The 24,513-nt window shown below is 38.3% G+C and overlaps 3 protein-coding genes across 5 annotated transcripts in view; 2 read left to right on the top strand and 1 right to left on the bottom strand.

Moving 5' to 3' along the window:
• Nucleotides 1-3,979: 3,979 nt before the first annotated feature.
• The window catches only part of LOC306875128 (protein NLRC3-like), a gene marked incomplete at its 3' end in the record, with an annotated part of 134,957 nt that continues 114,423 nt past the window's right edge, over nt 3,980-24,513 (bottom strand). For all 3 annotated transcript variants that reach the window (XM_079425542.1, XM_079425541.1, XM_079425543.1), the window contains one exon: nt 3,980-4,051. The remainder of the gene's footprint in view (nt 4,052-24,513) is intronic.
• On the top strand, nt 10,907-14,307 carry LOC306875138 (GTPase IMAP family member 9-like). Its single transcript, XM_079425566.1, has 3 exons — nt 10,907-10,972; nt 12,681-12,716; nt 12,797-14,307. Exons 1-3 carry the CDS (start codon nt 10,939-10,941, stop codon nt 13,696-13,698), a joined length of 972 nt encoding a protein of 323 aa, XP_079281692.1. The 5' UTR covers nt 10,907-10,938; the 3' UTR covers nt 13,699-14,307.
• LOC306875135 (GTPase IMAP family member 8-like) lies at nt 14,891-24,341 on the top strand. Its single transcript, XM_079425562.1, has 6 exons — nt 14,891-14,994; nt 15,410-15,673; nt 15,757-16,362; nt 22,248-22,832; nt 22,919-24,167; nt 24,256-24,341. Exons 3-5 carry the CDS (start codon nt 15,792-15,794, stop codon nt 23,794-23,796), a joined length of 2,034 nt encoding a protein of 677 aa, XP_079281688.1. The 5' UTR covers nt 14,891-14,994; nt 15,410-15,673; nt 15,757-15,791; the 3' UTR covers nt 23,797-24,167; nt 24,256-24,341.

The following is a 24,513-nucleotide window of genomic DNA, read 5'->3' as shown; positions in this document are numbered from 1 at the left end:
ATATAATAAACACGTATCCGTAGAATAAGATGTTCTAAAACCAGATTGCAATTCATAAAACAAATTAGAATTACTAATATAATTATTTATTTGCTCTTGTACAATTCTCTCCAAAACTTTTGATACAACCCCCAAAATCGAAACTGGTCTATAATTACCCTCTTCTAATTTGCTCCCTTTTTTATATAACGGAACAACCCTAGCAAGCTTCAAATCTTTCGGAACTCTACCCGACATAATCGAAAGATTAAAAATATGAGTCAGATATGGAGAAATATATTCTGCAGCATCTTTTAAAAATCTGGCAGGAATGTCATCTAGACCCATTGCTTTTGAACACTTAAGTTCATTCAATAACTTTAATACCTCGTCCTGTGAAACCATAGAAAGGCCAAAAGAGTCTGCTACCACTCCAAGCTTAGAATAATAATTAATCATGACCTCACCATCATATAACCCAGGTTTTCTTGGTAGCTTTTCAACTAAATGTCCAGCAATAGAAGTAAAAAAGGAGATAAATTTATCCGCAACCTTTAATTGATCAGAAGAGAGCTCCCCATTGATGTTAAGGCAAATATTTTTTGTCTTTGTCTTAAACCTATTACTGTACCCAATTTGCTTCAACGACTGCCAAAGTTTCTTTGGATTACCTTTATGCTCAGTTAATTTATCACGAAAAAAGTCCTTTTTACACATTTGAATCATCTTTTGCACTATATTTTTTAACTTCTTATAATTATCCAAGTCATACTGCTCTTTACTCTTCCTAAATACAGAAAAGGCTTTATTTCTCTTACTAATTGCTTCTAAAATATCACCATTCATCCAAGGTTCTGACCTCAATTTTACTCGAATAGTTTTTATCGGAGCAACTTTATCTACTGCCTCTAAGAACATATTTTTAAACTGCCCCCATGCTTCATCAACATCTGAACATAACACTAAAGACCAATTCAGTGAATTCAAACACTCAATAAAAACCTCACGACTATATTTTTTCAATGACCTGATCTTAATTGTGTTTTGTTTCTTCAATACAACTTTATACTTTTTCCTTGTACAATAAATTAATGAGTGGTCACTCATAGTACAATTTACAACCCCACTCTGAGAAATCATAGATTGCTCAGATACCAAAATGAGATCAATGACCGTTTGACTCATTTTAGCCACACGTGTGGGCTCTTGAATTAATTGCTGTAAATCAAAAACCTGGCAAAACCTATTTAAGGCTTTGTACATCCCATGCTCCTTGTTAGAAACATCAGTATTAAAATCACCTATCATTATAACCTCATCCTTAAAATCACTACAGGGGACAAAAGATTCTTCCAACAACTGATAGAAATTATTCTGATCAGAAGGTCTATACAGAGCCCCCATTAATATAGGCTTACTTTTAATTAACTGTACATCAAACCACACAGCTTCAATAAGATCGTGATTTAAATCCATTCTACGATTAAAACAAATATCAGCCCTAATATAAACACATACTCCACCCCCATTACGATTTCTATCTTTTCTTAAAACAACATAATTTTCAATTTCAATTTCTGTATCACTGATCGAGGCGTCCAGCCAGGTCTCTGAAAAGCACACAATCCCAACTTTACTATTACACATCATCAATCTTATCTCATCTAATTTGGAAAAAAGACTGCGAACATTGAGGTGCATAATGTGTAGACCTTTAGTAAAACTAAAGTCCAGGAACGGAGACTCTGCCTGCAGCCCTTCCAGCACGGAAGCGTCCATATGAGTTTGTGCAAACCTCTCTGTGTGTCCCCTGCCGCCAGCCTCCGACCGCTGACCATTCCGTTGGCACAGCCCGTCCGATGTTGAAGAAACTTCCCCCCACCGGGGTTCTACTGAGCCGTCCATCGTTGCTCCCACTGAAAGGCGATCCCCGATCTCCACGTGCTTGCCGGCTTGTTGTTCCAACTTCTCATCTAACTCCGTAACCACACACCTGCCGTCCAACGCACCCTCCATGTCCACCGTCGTAAAATCTCCGATTCCCCGAAGAGATTGATTTTCAGGCCCAGGGCACTGATGAATATCTCCCGATAACAAAAGGCAGAGAGATATTATCAACTTATCTCTTCTGCGTTCTCTTTGAACAATGCCATGCGCGTGTTTGTTTGTTGAGGAGTACCTCCAAGAATTCGCGAGGCTCACATTTCGTCCATAACAAAAAAGCTTGCAACTGCCAAGCGGTTTTTGGTCATATTCCCATTTACCAACTTGCGCATTAAAAAATGGGTGGTTTAAAAAGTTGCAAACAAAGGAGTATATCAAAAGGGCTACAAGAGCACCTGTAGCACCTGTAAAGCTTGCCGCCATCTTTACACGATGGCGGCAAGGCTAGCATGAACATAAATTAACATTTTTAATGAAAAATAGAGTAGCTCCAGAGTGCAGTCTGGACGAAGGGGCGGGGCGACACATTAAGGTGGGGTGACACGTGTCGCTCCGCCCACCCCCAATTTCATTGGTTTATGATACAGCGGAGCTTATTGGTGTAGAAGTTTGCTCATGAGCATTCTTTTATATACGTTTTTATGAATGATCTACGCTGTTTGGCTGTACTACAGAAATATTAAGTGCTAACAACAGCGATTTTAGTTAGAATCAATTAGCAAATGTGTTTTATTTTTATTTTTTACTTATGACGAATTAGTTAGAGTAAGTTCCTATCAAACGCTTGGTGGCGGCATCTCCGAGTATTCGGGCAGAACAGAGCTGTTTAATATGAGCGGCTCACGAATGAAGTCTTCAGAACAAATTCTTAATTCGTGGCCATGATATAGTCCTAATGGCACGTTAGATTAACTCATATATTATTGCACTTTTCACAGTACAGAAGCAGACATACTTAAACATTGAGCAGTTTTAGCTGGGCGATGCTGATAAAAATGATCCACTGTTTGAGATTTAGCTGTTTTGTATAATTAATATTTACATGTAGCCTATATTCTTTATTTTAGTATCGATGGATAAGCACAAGCTTCATTCATTCATTGTAGTTCAGGAAGACATAGGACAAACCCGCAAATGGTTTTAATTTAAAGAACAACACTGCGGTGACAAATAAGACAATAATACCAAATAGCCCATCAGCGTGAACTGGGGTATGATGTGTGGATAATGGGAATAAAAACCTAGCTGAAACACACACTCAATTATTTATTTATTTGCATATATGCCTAAATGTTTTTGTTTACTAAAAGAGCTGTTATTAAATCTGACCTACAGCAAATATTATTATTAATGTGCTTTAGTGCGTATTTAAACATTTTTATTTATACTTTTATATATAGACTATATGCACAAATTGAATTATTGGTTGTGTGGTTCAATCCTTTAAAAAGAACCAATCACTGTACTATATTAGGCCTACAGATGTTAGATTTTTAGTAGCTATATAGTCTTTAATAAATAAATAAAAATATTAATCACAGAGAAGGTCTTTTATTAAAAGTGCTCACGCACCGTTTGCACAGATTCACAGCGCCGAGTTATTTAATATTTGATATTTACGCAGGTCTATATGATCGAGTGTTAATAACTGAATCTAAATTCATCCCCATGAAAATATTTATTTGCACTTTATAAGCTACAAGTTTGTGACGCATTGAGCAACATATAGGCTAACTCATCTCTATAAATAACAAAAAAAAACGGTTGTGCTTTAAAACATATAATTTAAAACATATTCGCGTTATATAACAAATTATATTCGTGTTTGTCCATGTCTAAAATACAGTAAATTATCACCATTTGCGTATAAAATCCCAATTTAGTGCTGATCCGTGGCCTTCTGATCCTCAAGGAAATATGAATGAAGCGCTATAACCTGAAGAACCAGGAGGTGCTGTCATCAAGAGTTTATTTTTAAATAATGACTTCATCTGACTAAAATTACTACGGTTACTAAACAGATAATAATTAAAGCCTATGATTCTAGAGTTAGCACCAGAGCTGGATAGTCCAGGGGCCAAAGAGTAAAAGTCCTGCCATATGTTTATTCCACCCATGAACTCAGCAGCTGATTTCACCAGAGGAGGAACCAAGCCATTCCTTTCAAGACACAAGCAAGTCTCAAGTCAAATCCCAAGTCCTCAAAGAGTAAAAGTTAATGAGATAATTAAGTGACTAATTAAATGATGATTGAGCATTAGTGATGAACACCTGCTGTTATTGAGAATCACAGAGGATCAGATGTTGGTGTTTTATTGGTTAAAATGATGTCACCATCATGGACATAAGTTGGGCTCTTGACCTTTTTTCAATACTTTAAAGTAATTTACTTCTGAGCAATTGCAATATTGCTTCACAGAAAACATTTGTGCATTGTTGAATTAAATACTTGAGGTAGCAGATTAAAATTAAATATTGGGGAAAGAACTGTATCACTCAAGCTTTTAGACATGAACCTTTATCATAAAATCCTCAACAGTGGTGATGATAATTATTCATACTGCAGTGCATGATGGGAGTTTTTACTATGGTATTACACAGCATGCATTGCAGCATGAAGCATTTTGTTGGTTGTAACCATTGTTGAGATTCATCTGCTGGTTCTTGATGTATGTGTGTGTAATTAGAACAAGAGTTCAAATATTTATATGCTTTATGTACAGTAGATTTAAAATTAATTCATTATAACTATTGGATCAACACTTTACTTGCATGCTGTAGCTTCACAGGATTGATTATTCAAAACCTAAACATAAAATATATATATATTACATGCAATCAGGCCAGCTATAAAAGCATAGCTGCTGACTACATAGCACTGATCTCTCTGCTTTATAACACCATATGCGCTGCTACAGAGAGAGATGTAACACAGGAGTCAAGGGTCAAGAGCCCAACTAAATCAAACACTGGTCTCCATGATGGTGGCATCATTGTAACCAATAACACATCAACATCTGATCCTCTGTAATTCTCAATAACAGCAGGTGTTCATCACTAATGCTCAATCATCATTTAATTAGTCACTTAATTATCTCATTATCTTTAACTCTTTGAGGACTTGGGATTTGACTTGAGACTTGCTTGTGACTTGAAAGTAATGTCTTGGTTCCTCCTCTGGTGAAATCAGCTGCTGAGTTCATGGGTGGAACAAACATATGGCAGGACTTTTACTTTCTGACCCCTGGATTATCCACCTCTGGCAGGTTAGTCTTTTGTTCCAGTACACTAACATGGAGATTTGTTACGCTTTGGTGAGGGTAAAGTGAACGTATTAGTCTCTCCTGTAAAGCTGATTGCTACAGAGCTCATGCTAGTGTAAAATTATCATAAACATTCCTAACATTGTTAGATATAAACAAATACAGATTTATTAAACGTTACACTTACTGAGAATCACACAACACAGAGGAGGTCAAATGCCTTCCGTCAGCAGTGAGCTTCAACAAAATGTCGGAAATATCATTTTACTTTCACTTTAAACAGAGTCACGTGACACTGTTTGTCTCTGCACCACACGAGCGAAACAGTGGTGCGGTAAAGTTGGTTTTATGTTGGACATTCATTAGACAGACATTCGATCTTTTTTTAAGCATTCATTGATATGTAATCGCATAATAGTCATGGTTTATTTCTCACAATAGGTGAAATATATATAAATACATAAATACAGGTGCAAAGTCTTACCAAACTTAAAAGGAAAGAGACTCATACATAGTTTTGTACAATTCCTCAAGGGATTGATTATCTTTGGATAAATGTTTTAAAGACTCTAAGTATTTTTTACATTCATTTTTATCCCATTAGGGTCTAGCTGCAGACATAAGGCGAGTGGAGCTCCACTCAAGAGCGGAAATACGTCACCTCCACTCGCGACGCATCCGCCATGTTGGTCCGGGCACACTGTAAAACCCAACAAGTTAGGGTAACTCAACCCGTTTGATGAAACGAATTACCTTAAACCGTTTAAGTTTCTTAAAACTAACAATTATGAGTACTCTGAACTTATTTCAGTTGAGTTCACTAAGTAATTAAGTGATGAATTAAGTGCTGATTGATCATTAGTGATGAACACCTGCTGTTAACAACCAGAATCACTGACAGAAAGAGAAACACAAGAACAACAACTAACTGAAATAAAATACATTAAATCTCAAGATCTAAACAAACAGCATTACCAGCTCAACTTATTAATAACCAGACTGACTTTATTTCTGACAGACATCTACAGAAGATCTTATTGAGAATTAACTAAGGTTTAGATGTTGATTTATTTTCATTTGAAGTAACCATGTTAGAGATCAGTGTCTGCTTTAGTTGGGCTCTTGACCCTTGAGTTTATTTCTTTCCTCTGGCTGTTGTAAGCAAGTGTTCCTCGAACATATTTGTTGCAACTCAAAAGCCCAGAAAAAAATAATCAGTAGTTGATTGTTACATATTTATAGTGATAATCATCTATTAATGAACTGATCTCATTGAGAGTGAACATAGACTCAACATTCATTTAAGCAGAGAGTAAACACAGTCTAATCTCAGCTTAAACTAATGTTGTATTGATTGTAGTGAAAGTGATTCTAAGAGCCAACGGTTCTGCTGTAATCTGTAAATAAAAAGGATTTTCCAAACAGTTTGTCCACAAAAAAGTTTTAATCTATGGCATCAGCTCGACTCACACAGACATTAAGAATCAGCTTATGAACCTCAACCATGGTGACCATTTAAAAATAGAAATAAAATAATAATCATGTTGCAATGCATGCTGGGTACTAGCATAGGACAAAACTCAGTGGCTCCCAGCATGCATTGCTGCATGATTTTCTCTCCATGGTTGAGGTTCACAAACTGATTCTTGATGTCTGTATGAGTCTGGCTGCTGCCATATATTAAAATTTGTTTTGTGGACAAACTGTTTGGAAAGTATTTATATTAGCTGCCTGTCACAGAAACCACTGGCTCTTGGAATCATTTTCACTAAAATCAACACAACATCCATTTAATGAGAGATTAGACACACATTGAGTCTACGCTTACTCTCAATGAGATCAGTTCACTAACAGATGATTATCATTATAAATGTATAACAACCAACAACTGATCATTTTCGCTGGACTTTTAAGTTGCAACAAATATGCTCGAGGAGCACTTGCTTACAACAGCCAGAGAAAAAGAAGAAAGAAATAAACTCAAGGGTCAAGAGCCCAACTAAAGCAGACACTGATCTCTAACATGGTTACTTCAAATGAAAATAAATCAACATCTAAACCTTAGTTAACTCTCAATAAGATCTTCTGTAGATGTCTCAGTCTGGTTATTAATAAGTGGAGCTGGTGATGTGGTTTGTGGGGTTGTTTAATCAGATTTTGAGAGATTTAATGTATTTTCTTTCAGTCTATTCAGTTTATTTAGTTCATCTAAGGCCATGGTGTTTCTCTTTTCTTCAGTGATTCTGTTTGTTAACAGCAGGTGTTCATCACTAATGCTCAATCAGCACTTAATTAATCACTCAATTACTTAACTGCAAGTTTTAACACTTACATGGTTTAAACCAAAGGGAATTTGTTTACTCAAACAGTTTGAGTTACCCTAACTTGTTGGGTTTTACAGTGCAAGGGCGAGTTTTTTTTATTTATTTATTTTTTTTTTATTATGAAAATCAAAACATTTACAAGCAAAATAGGCTTTAAATGAACAAAATTAAGACATAAAAGAAAAAGAAAAAAAAACAGTTGCAGATACAAGGCAGACATAACTAAGTTATATACATTGTACATCATTAACATCAATAATTAAATATGATTTAGAAATTAAAATAAAAAATATTACACAATAACAAATATATAAAAAGAAATACAGAAGGGGTTACGAGATATTATGAGTCACTAAATTGGTATGTAGTGTATGTAGAGAAGAAGCAATAATTATAAGTTCATTTATGAAATGAGGAAAAGGAGTGCTTTTCAAAAATCTACATTTATGAATAAAGAATTTACCACAACAAATAAGGTTATTAACTAAATAGTGTTGCATACAATCTTTTCTAAATACTCCAAACTTAATTGGTTTATAGTTAAGAAGGTTAATATGGATATTAACACAAGACAATCTGTCATTCACTTGAGACCAAAACAGCTTTGAATGAATACAGTTGAAGAAAATATGCTCAGTGGTTTCAATGTCACTTTCACAAAATTGACACGAGTTTTCCTCAATGTCAAATTTTGATTTAAGGAATTCTTTCGATGGATATATATCATTCATTATTTTAAATTGAACTTCTTTTACTTTTGGGAAGATTGGAAAAGAGAGGTAGCTTATTCTAATTTCTTTTAATTCCTTTGAGTCAAAATCTTTAAAAATATGGTGACGTCTGAGTCGATTTGGATAAAGTCTATTAATGAAAATACTTCTTATAAATTAGTTGGTACATTTTTGATCTCTAATATATAACGTATCCAATCTCAGAGACGGAAGAGAAAATACCACAGAATAATGAGAAAGAGTTCCTTTGAGCAACAATACTGTACTTTTAGGAATGGCATTTACAACTGTATAAAACTCTTTAGGATGACATACAAAACCATGTTTCAGGCAGAAAGCATTGTAACTTAGAATGTCACCATGGTTATCCATCATATCCAATAAAGAAAGAATATTATATTTAAACCAACTCTCATAAAATAAAGACTTATTGCGATGTAAAATAAAACGATTGTTCCACAGACAAGTCTTGTGAGGACTGAAATTGTGGGAAAAAGCTAGTTAGCAACACAACAAAACCTGTTGATGAAAAAGAGACAATTTGAGAGGTAGCTTAGACAATTCAGCCGGGCAAGGGCGAGTGGAGCTCCACTCAAGAGCGGAAATACGTCACCTCCACTCGCTATTTATTAATTGTTATATACACATGTATAAATGGTGCTTTGCATATAATGTCACCTCTTTGTACATAATGTTGATATTTTCTGTACTTTTATCTTTAAAATATTAGCGGTGAAATGTCGCCCGATTACGTCAAACGTCATACGTTCACTGGATGTCATGATGACAACAAATGTCATGAAGGAAAAGTTTCAATATCTCGCCTGCAATTTCGGAGCTTCTCCAAAAGACATAAAAAATAAGAATAAATAAACAAATGATTTACAAGTTTAACATGCGTTTATCAAAGTAGGAAATATAATTAGTGTTCTTGAAATATGAAACAGAAGCGGGTCCGGATTGAATTCCCTCCGGGTCCGGATCCGGAGTCCGGACTTTGAGAAGCACTGACCTATGAGAATAGCCTTGGCAATGAGATAACTTGTCCAGTGGAATATTCCAATAAGAGTTGCAAAAAGGAATCTTCGTATGCTTCTTTTTAACATCAACGGTGTAGCTTGACAAACTTTCTTAGAATGCATGCATTACTTACACATAGCAAAAAATGCCCTTGTGTCCACAGCGGGAATATAAGTGCATCTTTCTCTGTGGAGTCGACCTTAAAGAAAGCATGTTATGTTGCCAATTCAAATCAGTTTATTTATTGCTGTACAAATGGGTAGGCTAAAGGGTCACAATTCAAGGGCTGGAGCCATGTTGGGGGGAAAACACTGTCCACCACAATGGTGAGTTCAAATGAAACACATCAACATGTAAAACTCTGTTAATTATCAATAAAAGCTATAGATGTCTGACAGAAATAAAGTCAGTCTAATGAGTGAAGCTGCTGATGCTGTTTGTAGAGATGTTTGATCCTCCTCTACTGAGATCTTCAGGTCTTTGATTTGCAGTGATTTTACCAAATGCTCAATCATCAGTTATTTGATCATTTAATTAAACACTCTTTCAGTGACGATTCTTTTATCATCATGATTTTTGGATAAACACAGTGTCTGTGAGTTGCTGTGCAATTGGAAATTACATTGAAATAACCTGAGTTTAAATCTAATGCATCCTGAGAGTGTTTATTCGGTCCAGAAACAGTATAAATGATGTCTAGATGAACCTTAAATGATGTTAAAACATGTCCACTGAACACACTTAAACTAGTTTTAATCTTGTATGGAGGTTCACTGAACGTCTAGATCAGACGAGCAGAACACGTCATAAAGACATCATAAAAACTTTCATTCTGGCTCCTCAGTGGACGTCTCTTCAATGTCTGTGAAGACTTCAAATAGGCGTCTTTTGGACGTAACTTTGCCCAGTGAGTCAGTCAAAATGTGTATGTACAGCATGTGCTATAAGAAGTGTATTTTCAGTCAAACTACAGAAGCTTGCAGTGATAAACAAATCAAAAGGTCCCGCATGATGTGCCACAAGCTCCGTTTATTGCTGGTCATAACGATTTCAGAAGAATCCACAACAAACACAAAATTAACATTTATTTGCCACGCAATGTTACTTAAGTCAGCTGACAGTAAAATATTCATATAAATTAGGTTGCATCACTGATCAGCATGAAACATTAAATTAATAAAGAATATTAACATAATTCAGAGTCAACATATGAAATATGAATATTGTGAGAGACGTTTGTGGCAAATCCCTCAGCTCTGTGTTCTTCTCAAATGTGTAGGATGACCTAAAGAAAGATCTGCGCTTACAGAAGAGGTTAGTTAAGGCTGCATCTGTTAACATTAAAGAAACTAACAGCACAATAATTCAGAGAGACCACAGTTCATTACAGTGTTGCAGAAGATATGAAGAACAGAGGACAATATGATGAAGAATTAAGAGGAGAAGGGTTGGAAATCTGTGTCATTTCTTAATTAGACCGGGTTTGATGAGCAGAATATGATGGAAACAAGCTGGAGGAAATAACCTGGAGTAACATCGCAGGAGAATAATCCAGAAGATGGCGGTAATGCAACACTCAAACCACCTTTAAACATCAGAGAAGAAGAAGAAGAGGAGGAAGAAGAAAACACCCACAGCTTCCGGTGATCGCAGAGGACTTCCGGATAAACCTGAAGCATGGCTTCATCAAGCGCCTCACCAGAGACAGCAGGTAACTTTCTGCCTTCAAGAAGCCTCTCAGACTGACTCTGAGTGAAACGAGTATCTTGATAATCACAGATAAGTGTGTGTTTTACTTTCGGTTTCATCCTGCGACTCTGAAAGAGCCTGTTTTTCTTCAACAGCCTGCTGTCAGGTGTTTCATTATAAATGCGTGTTAGAGGACCCCTGCAAACATCTGAGATGAAGTACTGCTGACTTAAACAGCCTTAAATCTGCACTTTTCATACGCTCTTAAGAAAAATAGTTCCTAACAGTGCCAAATTAGGGTTTGATGCTAAACCGAAGCCTTTTTATAAAGCTTGCTTTAACCCAGATAGCACAGGTACTTCTGAAAGATATCTCATACAGATCTGGGACTTCAGTAAAGTTGGTGTTATTCACACATCTCCGTGTTCAATAACTCTATAATTATATGTGAAATAAAGTTATTTTTTGCTAATTTTAATCATTGTCATTGTCAACCTCCTTAATTTTTTTCACAGTCGCTGAAACTGGGCAAGTGTTGTGTTAATGTCATATGTATTTGTGAATGTCCGTGTAGTGTGATGAACAGAGTAATGCAGTAACCCAGCTTCACCCGAGCAGATCTGGGCCCGTGTTTATCAGGCAGCCCGTGTCGATGACTGCGGCGCCCTCTTCTGGACTGAGGGGGAACTGCCTGTATTTGTTGTTAGGCCTCGTGCACCGAACCGAGACGCCTGGACGGTGACGGTTCGGTACGAATATCCTTACATTATTTAGTGACACTTGGCCTACATTTTAAATTCTTGATTTGAATTTGGCAATTTATTTTTAAACCTCTATTTGAATAAGGAAACATACGGTCACACTCTACAATATTTCTATGAATGCATCGCTGACAGAGACTCTCAGCCAATCACTGCGTGCATAGTTAATGAGCATGCTGACATCACCCATAGCAACGAGTTAAACCCCGCCCCTTATTTACTCTGAGCGTAAGACTCCTCTGTATTCCTCAGTACAAGTGTGTCTCAGCAGCTTTGTGGAGAGGTTTTAAGAGAAAACTCTTAGCTCAAGACTTGTACTGCTGTTGAGGAGAGCTCTTAGTGGTGAGATGAAATGTTTTGTGAATACAGGTCCAGATTGTCTCTTGTGTTTAAGTGAGTGCCTGCAGTCTCCCTCCAGATGAAGAGGTTGTGTAGGATGTGACATCATCTGAAACACAGCTGAGTTTACAGTTACTGTGTGGTCAGTTGTTTATGTAGGCCACAATTAGCAAAAATGTGTTCAACTTTAATGTTATTTGTGACTGGCTAATCTTATGCATAAAGTAACTTTTAGAAAGTAAAATAAATCTAACAATATGAATTATAAGTATTTCTGTTGCTTACTCACTGGAAAAGATAAGTGCCCTGTTGACAGTCAGCCTTGAGCTCCAGAAAACCAGTAATGATGTGGCTTTGACGGTTACAGATCTGAGAAACAAAAGGGCTGGAAAAAAGAGCCATAAAGTCTAATGCAAAGAACCAGTGTATCTGAGCATACGGGCGGTTATTCAGAACGGGTACTACGGGTAAAGAACCGCACTGTTTAGCGTGTAGTATTGTGTGCATGGGGAAAAGACTCCTTTTCATTACATTAGCAACTAAACTGGACTTTGCATTTAATCAAAAACCTGCCTCACGGCCACTTTTGATTGTTTTGATTATAATTAAATGATTTCCTTCTCTTTGTAGAAAGAAGGGGCAGCTTTATTGTTGATCAGCCGAACAGTGAGTATAAACATTCACAAGTCACTTGATTCTCAGTCAGTCTGTTGTAGTTTATTGATGAGCTTGTCGCTGTTTTTCAGTGTCTACGAGACTGGTGCTGGTGGGAATCACTGGAGCAGGTAAAAGCTCCTCCGGAAACACCATCCTGGGCAGAAAAGCCTTCAGAGTCGCCAAAAGCCCTTCATCTGTGACCAAAGAGTGCTCGAAAGAGACCGAGCGTGTGGCTGGAAGAGAAATCACCGTGGTAGACACACCGGGCATGTTTGACACAGATATTTCAGAGGAGGAGCTTCTGAAACAGAAGATCAGTAAGTGTATAAACATGACCGCACCTGGACCTCACGCCATCATCCTGGTCATTAAAGTGGATGCATTCACTGAAGAAGAGAGACTCTCAGTGGAGAAGATCAGAGCCATATTTGGAGAAGAAGCAGATAAACACACAATCGTCCTCTTCACTCACGGGGATGAACTGGACAGCACTATTGAAGAATTCATGAAAGACCATGAGGCTCTGAAAGAAATCCTGAGTCGCTGTGGAGGAGGATATCACATCTTCAATAACAAAGACATGGAGGATCGGAGCCAGGTTGTGGAGTTCCTGCAGAAAGTAGATGCTGTAGTCGCTGCTAATGGAGGTGAATATTACACCAGCGACTCTTACCAGGACGTGGAGAACACGCTGAAAACTAAACCAGAGGAACTGAAGAAGCTGTATGAGAAGAAACTACGAGACATACAGGCCAGATCTGCTGAAGAGATGAAGAAACTGCAAGAGAGAATCGAGGCACTGACAGCGTCTGAGCAAGAGAAAGAAGAGCAGATCAAAGAGCTGGAACAACTAAATGAGTGTAAAATGACAGAGTACAAGCGTTATTATGAAGCCAAGCTCAGAGAGGCCAGACAGGAGGCAGAACGGACCTGTACGCATCCGAATATAATAAAAAAGATCTGTCAGAAGATTCTCAAATTCAGATCTTAATCACATTCTTGTAATATGTATATCTATGTTAGTCAAACGCACCTGAAGCAGCTGAGCATCAAGGAGCATTATAACTGAAGTCTGCAGGATGCAGGTGTAGCATCGTAATATGTGTATATATATGTACCATTTATCATGTATGTGCACTGCGTAGAGTCCACAGCAGCGGTTCTCAGGCCACATGTGTTTCTCTCATCACTTCAGAGCTTTGTTCTGTTCAATCGTAGGACTTCATTATTCTGCCATGATGTTCCATTCACAGGGCATTAAAGTGCTGAGATGTGAGTTTACATGGTACTTCTTTACAGAGGTATATATGTCACACTTCATACTCCTCCAGGACTGGAATTGAGAACCGCTGCTCTACAGTAATCGTTCTTGTAAATGAGCATTTGTTCTGTAAATACTACTAAGATTTACTATTCTACTCGTTTTCTTCAAAAACAAAACAACAGCAACCTCTCTATGTGTGCTGCGTCAGTCGAACTGAGATTAAGGCACTTAAGTATCATTGCTCTTTTGATTGCTTCTGTTGTTTTCATGTGTAAGTTGCTTTGAATAAAAGCTTCTGCTAAATGACTAAATGTGAATAAAGAGCTTGGCACAGTTGTTTAGTCATATTTGCTCTTGCAGGAACACATTTCTTGAATTTGATGTAGTGACAGATATCATTAGCAGTAGCAATCACAAATAAGTTTTATGTTGAATTATTATCTTAGCCTAGACCGTTTTTCCTGGAGTGACAGAAAAAGGGTAAGTTTAGGCAAAAGCAGAAAAACGCTAATAAACAACCAAACATTTACAAAGACACGTGGATCATATGCTGCCGTGTCCAAAACTGAGCCAGGAAGCAGCATTATGATCTCAGAAAGGTAACAGTGCATTTTCAACAAAAGAAGTAAGGATTTAGGAGTGTTAGCACTTTTCTTTTCAATATCCTAAAATAACTCACTTGATTGAGAGCCTAATCAAAGTTATGGAAGAATATCTGTCAAGCAGGAAGAAGCAACTGTGCAGAATTAAAGGAAGTTGATCTAAATCTAACTGTTGAAGGCTCTTATGAGGTGATCCTCGGGGAGTTTCGTGACTCTGAATGAAATACACTACAGGGTTGTTGACAGAGTGGAAGTGTCTCCGGGCAGGCAGATGGCGCTAGTGCTTCTCAGTCGGGTGCCGCTCGCGGAGCAAATCTGAACAAGAAGAAGACGCTGTTTCTCTGTTCGTTTGTGCTTCCTGTGCTAGGCCTCGAGACAGTTCAAGGATTAAACATCATCTCAGACGATATTTCCCTGTAAGGTAAGTTTAAAATAATGTCTTTTCTCCACTAGCTCTTATGTGGCTTGTGTAAATACGAGTAAAGTCAGTCCAAGTCTGATTATTTGATTGGGATTGATGTGAAATTGCTGTTAGACCACACTGTTGATCAGCTCTAGTTCTATGTGTGTCCTGTGGCCCTCATTGGTTTATATCGAGGGCCTTCAACCGGGGTCCACCAATTAATGTCTGATCACAAGTCATTAGTGTTTTAGAATTGAAACCAGGTTAATCACCCTGACATGAGAGCAAGAGCTCCCTCAGTTGATACTGATATCATACTCTGCACTGTGTTGAGAGAAGAGAATACACAGCCGATATCAGAGTACTGATACTGCAGAAAAGGAGTATTATTTCAGCTACATGCTGAAAGATCAGTGTTTTCTCATCACTGCAGCTTAGCCGAGGCTCCCAGACACTCAGCTCAGAGTGTGTAAGCATCATTATCCAGCTACAAACTCAAACCAGTCTTGATTTAAGGAGGACTCAGATTCACAGAAACGCTTATAGGTGACGTGACACTCAGCGATGACAGAAAACACATCCTGGTCCTGTGTGTTGTGAGTGCACACACATATAATGATTGTTTTGAGTGTATTACTCTTATCTGCAGATGAAAACAGGAAGACGTGGCGTCAGTCATTGACTCTGTGATTATCAGGTAAGCAGAGAGATTCATGTCAGGTGCACGACCGCACCATCTGCTGACTAACACAACTGTGTGTGTGCATTTCTGTCTTGCAGCACTTTATAGACCTTGAGGCTGCTACACATCGATAATGGCAGAAATGATCGAAGGTTTGAACCTGGTGTTACTGGGAGGAACAGGAATTGGGAAAAGTGCTTCAGGAAACACAATCCTGGGACGAGAAGCGTTCAAATCAAGGAAGAGCTCTACTTCAGTCACGCGAGACGTAGCTGTGGAGTCTGGGACTGTCTATGGACGATGGGTCACTGTTTATGACACACCAGGATTGTTTAACACAGACTTGAGTGAAGATGAGATTCATAAGAAACTTATAAAGACTCTTCAGAGCTGTGAATCAGGTCCCTGTGTGTTTCTGCTGGTCATCAAAGCTGACCGATTCACTGGGAAAGAGAGGAAAACTGTGGAGAAGATTGAGCAGCTGCTGGGACACGAGCGCCTGAAGAAAACCTGGATTCTCTTCACCAGAGGAGACGAACTGGAGGATGAAAACATTACAATAGAAGAATATATTAGTCTGTCTGAGCCACTGAAGACAGTCGTTCAGAAATATGATCAGAGATACTACGTGTTCAACAACAAGACCAGAGGACCGAGTGAGCAAGCTAGACTGCTACTTCAAAAAATTACCCAGCGCTTAAAAGGTGAGCGTTATTAAAATCAGATGTTAAAATGTTCCAGAAACTTTTTAGTTGAATAGTGGATTATATTTATTATGATCTGCATTTTTTCCAGTGAATGACTCTTGAGTTTCATATATAACTAGACAGCTACAGAAGCCAAACTTGCAGTTAAATTGAATCTATTGACCATCATGCGTTGGCATATAGTGACTGAGTTATTGATCTTTAGACTCAAGTTTATTCACCCCCTCCCCCTGGTTTAGTCCTGAACCAGACACTTCTGTTCTTTGTTGAGCCATAGTTTTTAAGTAAAGTCCCACAGGAGGCAGTTTTGTAGAAATAAAATCTCTTATTGTTAGAATTCAAAGCGTTAAGTGTCCCTGAAATCACACCAGTTCAGTATTCTAGTGTAAGAATCACAACATATCATCGTGTTCTAGTCTAATAATAATAACATTATCATCACAAAACACTTTCAAAGGAGTATTTACCACAAATATTATTTACTAGAATTTATTTAGGTGAAAAATGTGACTGTGCAGTATTTCTGAAAAAAAAAGATAATTTTTGCCGGTTAGTCGACGCGAGCAAAATTAAGTAGATGATTTTTACAAATCGACTAGTAATCAAACTCAGGAAACCAACTTTCACAATTGCTTATTAGTCATCTCTTATTAATCCAAGGAAATATTGCAGGTACATGTTCTGTCTTATAATCATTCAGTTTCAAAATCATTTAATTTCACAACAAGTCAAGCATGATTACAGTCCAGCATATATGGTATCAATCTAAAAGCAAGTAAAGTATCATAGCACTGAAACAGGTAAACAGCAATAGGGGTCGACCGATATGTGTTTTTCAGGGCTGATACCGATTATTACAGACCAAGTAGACCGATAACCGATATATTGAACCGATATATATGTCTGGTGTAAAAATGAAAATGAATGTCAAAATTAAGAATAACAAGGGCTCTGACAAAAACGGCCTTCCCTAGTGTTGGTTGCACTTCTTACTCTTGTCTTCCCCCATGCATCCATCTACAATAAGGGTAATATATAAAGAGAGAGTTAAAAGTGGGGCCACTGTATGCTTCATGATTAAGCCTATGAATACTAAATACTAAAGCTAAACAGCTTGGGGAAATGTAAGTATTTGGCTTCAATAATTTACATGTTAGAAATGTATGTGTAATAGCATAACCTCTCATAATTCTTCATTAATTATTTTCGGTTGACTAAATCATAACCTACAAGAGGGGACCATTCAATTCATCATCTAATGCACATCAATTGATTAATTTAAAAAGCGCAATGTATATAATACGTGTAAATAATTTAATTGTCTTCATAGCTCCATTGTAGAAGTTGTGAAGAAGACCGCAACTATTTTAATGAAACTATAACACTAATAGCCTGTTATAGGCTCACTTGGTTCAATAGCCTATTGAAATGTCCCAATTTCCGTCGTCATAATCTTGGCCTATGTGACAGTAACTTAATCTTGGCCTATGTGACAGTAACTTAATCTTGGCCTATGTGACAGTATCTTAGTCTTGGCCTATGTGACAGTATCTTAGTCTTGGCCTATGTGACAGTATCTTAGTCTTGGCCTATGTGACAGTATCTTAGTCTTGGCCTATGTGACCGTAACTTAATCTTGGCCTATGTGACAGTATCTTAATCTTGGCCTATGTGACAGTATCTTAATCTTGGCCTATGTGACAGTATCTTAATCTTGGCCTATGTGACAGTATCTTAATCTTGGCCTATGTGACAGTAATTTAGTCTTGGCCTATGTGACAGTATCCTAATCTTGGCCTATGTGACAGTAATTTAGTCTTGGCTTATGTGACAGTATCTTAGTCGTGGCCTATGTGACAGTATCTTAGTCTTGGCCTATGTGACAGTATCTTAGTCTTGGCCTATGTGACAGTATCTTAATCTTGGCCTATGTGACAGTATCTTAATCTTGGCCTATGTGACAGTATCTTAATCTTGGCCTATGTGACAGTAATTTAGTCTTGGCCTATGTGACAGTATCCTAATCTTGGCCTATGTGACAGTAATTTAATCTTGGCCTATGTGACAGTATCTTAGTCTTGGCCTATGTGACAGTATCTTAATCTTGGCCTATGTGACAGTATCTTAATCTTGGCCTATGTGACAGTAACTTAATCTTGGCCTATGTGACAGTATCCTAATCTTGGCCTATGTGACAGTAATTTAGTCTTGGCCTATGTGACAGTATCCTAATCTTGGCCTATGTGACAGTAATTTAGTCTTGGCCTATGTGACAGTATCTTAATCTTGGCCTATGTGACAGTATCTTAATCTTGGCCTATGTGACAGTAACTTAATCTTGGCCTATGTGACAGTAACTTAATCTTGGCCTATGTGACAGTATCTTAGTCTTGGCCTATGTGACAGTATCTTAGTCTTGGCCTATGTGACAGTATCTTAGTCTTGGCCTATGTGACAGTATCTTAGTCTTGGCCTATGTGACAGTATCTTAATCTTGGCCTATGTGACAGTAACTTAATCTTGGCCTATGTGACAGTAACTTAATCTTGGCCTATGTGACAGTAATTTAGTCTTGGCCTATGTGACAGTATCCTAATCTTGGCCTATGTGACAGTAATTTAGTCTTGGCCTATGTGACAGTATCTTAGTCGTGGCCTATGTGACAGTATCTTAGTCTTGGCCTATGTGACAGTATCTTAGTCTTGGCCTATGTGACAGTATCTTAATCTTGGCCTATGTGACAGTATCTTAGTCTTGGCCTATGTGACAGTATCTTAGTCTTGGCCTATGTGACAGTATCTTAGTCTTGGCCTATGTGACAGTATCTTAATCTTGGCCTATGTGACAGTATCTTAATCTTGGCCTATGTGACAGTAACTTAATCTTGGCCTATGTGACAGTATCTTAGTCTTGGCCTATGTGACAGTATCTTAGTCTTGGCCTATGTGACAGTATCTTAGTCTTGGCCTATGTGACAGTATCTTAATCTTGGCCTATGTGACAGTATCTTAATCTTGGCCTATGTGACAGTATCTTAATCTTGGCCTATGTGACAGTATCCTAATCTTGGCCTATGTGACAGTAATTTAGTCTTGGCCTATGTGACAGTATCTTAGTCTTGGCCTATGTGACAGTATCTTAGTCTTGGCCTATGTGACAGTATCTTAATCTTGGCCTATGTGACAGTGTCTTAATCTTGGCCTATGTGACAGTAATTTAGTCTTGGCCTATGTGACAGTATCCTAATCTTGGCCTATGTGACAGTAATTTAGTCTTGGCCTATGTGACAGTATCTTAGTCGTGGCCTATGTGACAGTATCTTAGTCTTGGCCTATGTGACAGTATCTTAATCTTGGCCTATGTGACAGTATCCTAATCTTGGCCTATGTGACAGTAATTTAGTCTTGGCCGATGTGACAGTATCCTAATCTTGGCCTATGTGACAGTAATTTAGTCTTGGCCTATGTGACAGTAATTTAGTCTTGGCCTATGTGACAGTAATTTAGTCTTGGCCTATGTGACAGTATCTTAATCTTGGCCTATGTGACAGTATCCTAATCTTGGCCTATGTGACAGTAATTTAGTCTTGGCCTATGTGACAGTATCTTAATCTTGGCCTATGTGACAGTATTGGCCTTTATGACAGTAATTTAGTCTTGGCCTATGTGACAGTATCCTAATCTTGGCCTATGTGACAGTAATTTAGGCTTGGCCTATGTGACAGTATCCTAATCTTGGCCTATGTGACAGTAATTTAGTCTTGGCCTATGTGACAGTATTTTAATCTTGGCCTATGTGACAGTATCCTAATCTTGGCCTATGTGACAGTAATTTAGTCTTGGCCTATGTGACAGTATCTTAATCTTGGCCTATGTGACAGTATTGGCCTTTGTGACAGTAATTTAGTCTTGGACTATGTGACAGTATCCTAATCTTGGCCTATGTGACAGTAATTTAGTCTTGGCCTATGTGACAGTATCCTAATCTTGGCCTATGTGACAGTAATTTAGTCTTGGCCTATGTGACAGTATCCTAATCTTGGCCTATGTGACAGTAATTTAGTCTTGGCCTATGTGACAGTATCTTAATCTTGGCCTATGTGACAGTATCTTAGTCTTGGTCTATGTGACAGTATCTTAATCTTGGCCTATGTGACAGTATCTTAGTCTTGGTCTATGTGACAGTATCTTAATCTTGGCCTATGTGACAGTATCTTAATCTTGGCCTGTGTGACAGTATCTTAATCTTGGCCTATGTGACAGTATCTTACTCTTGGCCTATGTGACAGTATTGGCCTTTGTGACAGTAATTTAGTCTTGGCCTATGTGTCATTAATTTCCATTAGTTTTCATTTACAGTGCAGTGCAAATGAAGGCATAAAACATTAATTTAATTTATCTTTTAATCAAATGAGGGTTAAACTTTTTTTTGGGCAAACAAATGTTTACTATTAAAATTAAAACATGTAAGAAATAGCGTATTGTGTGATTGTTCTTTTAAACAAAAGGTGTAATAATTGTAGTAGCATTAGTAAATAAACCAAACTTTTATTTTGACGGGTTGCCATGAGGACCTCTTAAGTTTCTGTAGCCTATTTATGATATGATGATCGTTTTACTCAAACGAAACAGTCAAATGCTCATGAAGTAACTCTCAGAGCAGTTCTGGGGATGATGTTCATATATTTATGTCCTCATTTAGTGACATGGCAGATGCGGAAAACACCGCGAGTGTAACGCACTTCTGTGTGTGTGTGTGTGTGTGTGTGTGTGTCAAAACCGCGCGCCTGTGCCATTCACATATACAGAGACACGCCGAACATGCAGAATTCATATTTAAATAGTCTTTTTGCAGCTTAATGTTTACAGATAGTCCATATCATGAGTCGATTTAAGTGTACTGACCTACTTTTGATTAATGCACCCAAACTTTGACTAATTCCGTGACTCCGCGTTATACAGTAAACGCTGGATTCCGCGATTCCCCCTGCGTTTCCCCCATCTCGGAAACCATAAATGGATAATATTGAGGTTTTTACAACTTCAGTGTAGTGGATTGTAATTGATTGCAACTTGAGCAACGTCTGCTGCTGCCTTTGAGAGAGAACTGATGCGTGATGAAGCAGCACCAGTTAGCAAGCGCTTTCGGTGTGAGAGTGCCTTTAGTCTTCCACGTTGATTGGTCGGACACCTGACTCTCAACAAATCAGATGCGCGGTGGGCGGAGACTGCTTTCGGCCACAGAGTGGTGAGTTCCGACAGGCTGCATCAGAGCCAAATAGCGCGTTTCAAAATTAAATAATTTTATCGGCACATCGGTTTTGAAAATGACCGATACCGATTATCATAAAAATGCTTAATATCTGTGTCAATAATCGGCCAGGCCGATAATCGGTCGACCCCTAAACAGCAATATAATTTCTAATATCCAGAACACCTTTAACCCAGTGATGTGCAAACTCAGCCCTTCCAGCCCACTTTCCTGCAGAGTTTTGCTCCAACTCTGATAAAGCTCACCTGCCTGTAGCCTTCTAGCACAGTCTTGAAGACATTGATTAGATGCTTCAGGTGTGTTTGATTAGGGTTGGAGATAAACTCTGAAGGAAAGTGGCCTGGAAGGGCAGAGTTTGTCCATCTCTTTTTCATTTTTATAATGAACAGTTTTCTATTTTTCCTACTTTCAATATTAAATTGAAAAACAAATGAAAGCAAACTACATGGACCTGGCTAGAGATGCTGGGAGAGACTCTTAGGATGAGACTTCATAGGATGAGTGAATTCATACATTTATCATGAGTATTCAGTACTATATCCACTGAATATAGAGCTTTATAATCTTATTTTATGGGATGTGGATTACACATGTGCATTTTTGTCTTACAGCACTTGACATCTATACAATGGAACAAAATACAAGTTTAAATGTGGTCCTTCTGGGAAGAACTGGAGCTGGGAAAAGTTCAACAGGAAACACAATCCTGGGACGAGAAGCTTTCATCTCAAAGAAAAGCTCCAGATCAGTCACTCGAGATGTTGCTGTTGAATCTGGATCAGTTGGTCTCTTCCCAGTCACTGTTTATGACACACCAGGATTATTTAACACAGAGATGAGTGAAGAGGAGATTCAGAAGAAATATAAAGAGGTTCTTCAGAGATGTGAATCAGGTCCCTGTGTGTTTCTGCTGGTGATCAAAGCTGACAGTTTCACTGAAGAAGAGAGAGAAGCTGTGGAGAAGATTGAGAAGCTCCTGGGAGACAAGCGCCTGAAGAAAACCTGGATTCTCTTCACCAGAGGAGACGAACTGGAGGATGAAAACATGACCATAAAAGTATTCCTAGATGACACTAAAGCACTGAAGAACCTCATTCAGAAATATGATCAGAGATACCACGTGTTCAACAACAAGACAAAGGAACAAGCTGGACAAGTTCAAGAGCTTTTTATAAAAATACTTAAGCCACATATGGGTGAGTCTTTTGTACAATATTAATTATTCTGGATAATTTTTATCACAATTATTTGCCATGAGTGTATTTTTTTCTTTGTTATGAAGGAGAAGACCTAGAGACATTGAAGCAGAATCCACTAACGAGGAAAATCCCTCAAGAGATTGAACCAGACGCTCCTGCTGACAGACGTTCATCCAGACGGCTTGTTCTTCTGGGTAAAAGGGGAGTTGGGAAGAGTGCAGCTGGAAACACAATCCTGGGACAGAGAGAGCTTATATCTCTGAGTATGAGTTCAGTAACCAGTGAATGTTCAGAAGCTCACGCCACTGTTTCAGGCAGATCTGTGTCTGTAGTGGATACTCCTGGATTATTTGATACACAGATAAACTCTGAAGAGTTAATGATGGAGATAGCCAGAAGTGTTTATATATCCAGTCCTGGACCACACGCTTTTCTCATCGTGTTTCCTGTGAATATGAGATACACTGAACATGAGCAGCAGATTCCTCAGATGATTGAGATGATGTTTGGTCAGGAGGTGTTAAAATACTCCATCATTCTCTTCACTCATGGAGATCAGCTGGAAGCAGAGTCTGTAGAGAAACTCATTGAGCAGAACTGTAGATTAAGAGATCTAGTTCAGCAGTGTGGAGGCAGATATCATGTCTTCAACAATAAAGATCTGAATAACAGAGAGCAGGTGAATGATCTGCTGCAGAAGATTGACTCAATGATAGAGCAGAATGGAGGAGGACACTACAGTAACCTGATGTTTGAAGATGCTCAGAGATTCAGACGAGAGGAAGAAGAGCAGAGACAGAGAGAGGAAGAACAGAGAAAACAACAAGAGGAGAAACAAATACAAGAGAAGGTTGAGAGAGTGAGAAAAGAGACAGAGGAGAGAATCAGAGCAGAGAGACAGAGAGAGGAAGAGAATAGAAAAAGAGAGGAGAAACAAAAAAAGACCTGTGTCTGTAGTTGATGCTCCTGGATTCTTCAACACTTCCATTAAAAGCTGATGGATTAACGGCAGAATTTCTCACTTCTGGTCTACAAGCTTTTCTTGTGAAAGGAGACAGAAGAGAAAGCATAGCAGAGGAGTTCTGCATCACTTATCTTTCAGTGGAGCTGAGGATGCAGCTGACACGCTGGAGACAGAGAGATAAAGAAAACAAACCTAAGACCAGGCGAGAGGGAGAAAGACTGAAGAAAGATGAGCAGAGCAGTAAGAGAGCTGCTACACACTTTATTGAACAGCTGACATCAGCTCATCTTCTGTGTGCTCCAGAACTGAAGATCTCAAGAGCAATACAGAATAAAACACTACAGCTTCATCCAGCTGATGAGACTCAGGTACCAACATGCAGACGGAATATATTAAACTAATACTTCATTGTAAGATTTGTTTCTTAAAGTCTGTTGTTGAACTGTCTCCACACAGAGCAGAATCTGCCGGTCTTTCCCCCGTCACTATCAGAGCTGTGAACAGCTGTTAAACTGTGTTTCTGCTTCATGATGCAGAAGAGGTGAGGTCTTACTGCTGTTCCTCTTTCATTTTCTGCTGTTAGGGCCCTAACAATGTTCTCAAGCAGTCTTTTACCAGTTTCCAAGCTTTCAGACGACCTTCTTCTCTCCTGCTCATGTTAATTAACTCTGGTGTCGTTTGCTTCTCTTACTGTTCATTATGATCACTGTCTTC

This window comes from Barbus barbus (assembly GCF_936440315.1).
Source record: "Barbus barbus genome assembly, chromosome: 9".
Taxonomy (NCBI): Eukaryota; Metazoa; Chordata; class Actinopteri; order Cypriniformes; family Cyprinidae; genus Barbus; species Barbus barbus.
This window is presented reverse-complemented; position numbering and strand designations above follow the sequence as displayed.

What these genes read in the sequence shown, in the direction of transcription:
- LOC306875135 (XM_079425562.1), top strand. Translation starts at nt 15,792, where the DNA reads ATGGCAGAAATGATCGAAGGTTTGAACCTGGTGTTACTGGGAGGAACA. An exon ending in AATTACCCAGCGCTTAAAAG is followed by an intron (nt 16,363 to 22,247) that starts GTGAGCGTTATT and finishes TTTGTCTTACAG; the next exon opens with CACTTGACATCTATACAATG. An exon ending in AATACTTAAGCCACATATGG is followed by an intron (nt 22,833 to 22,918) that starts GTGAGTCTTTTG and finishes TTTGTTATGAAG; the next exon opens with GAGAAGACCTAGAGACATTG.
- LOC306875138 (XM_079425566.1), top strand. Translation starts at nt 10,939, where the DNA reads ATGGCTTCATCAAGCGCCTCACCAGAGACAGCAG. An exon ending in CGCCTCACCAGAGACAGCAG is followed by an intron (nt 10,973 to 12,680) that starts GTAACTTTCTGC and finishes TTCTCTTTGTAG; the next exon opens with AAAGAAGGGGCAGCTTTATT. An exon ending in TATTGTTGATCAGCCGAACA is followed by an intron (nt 12,717 to 12,796) that starts GTGAGTATAAAC and finishes GCTGTTTTTCAG; the next exon opens with TGTCTACGAGACTGGTGCTG.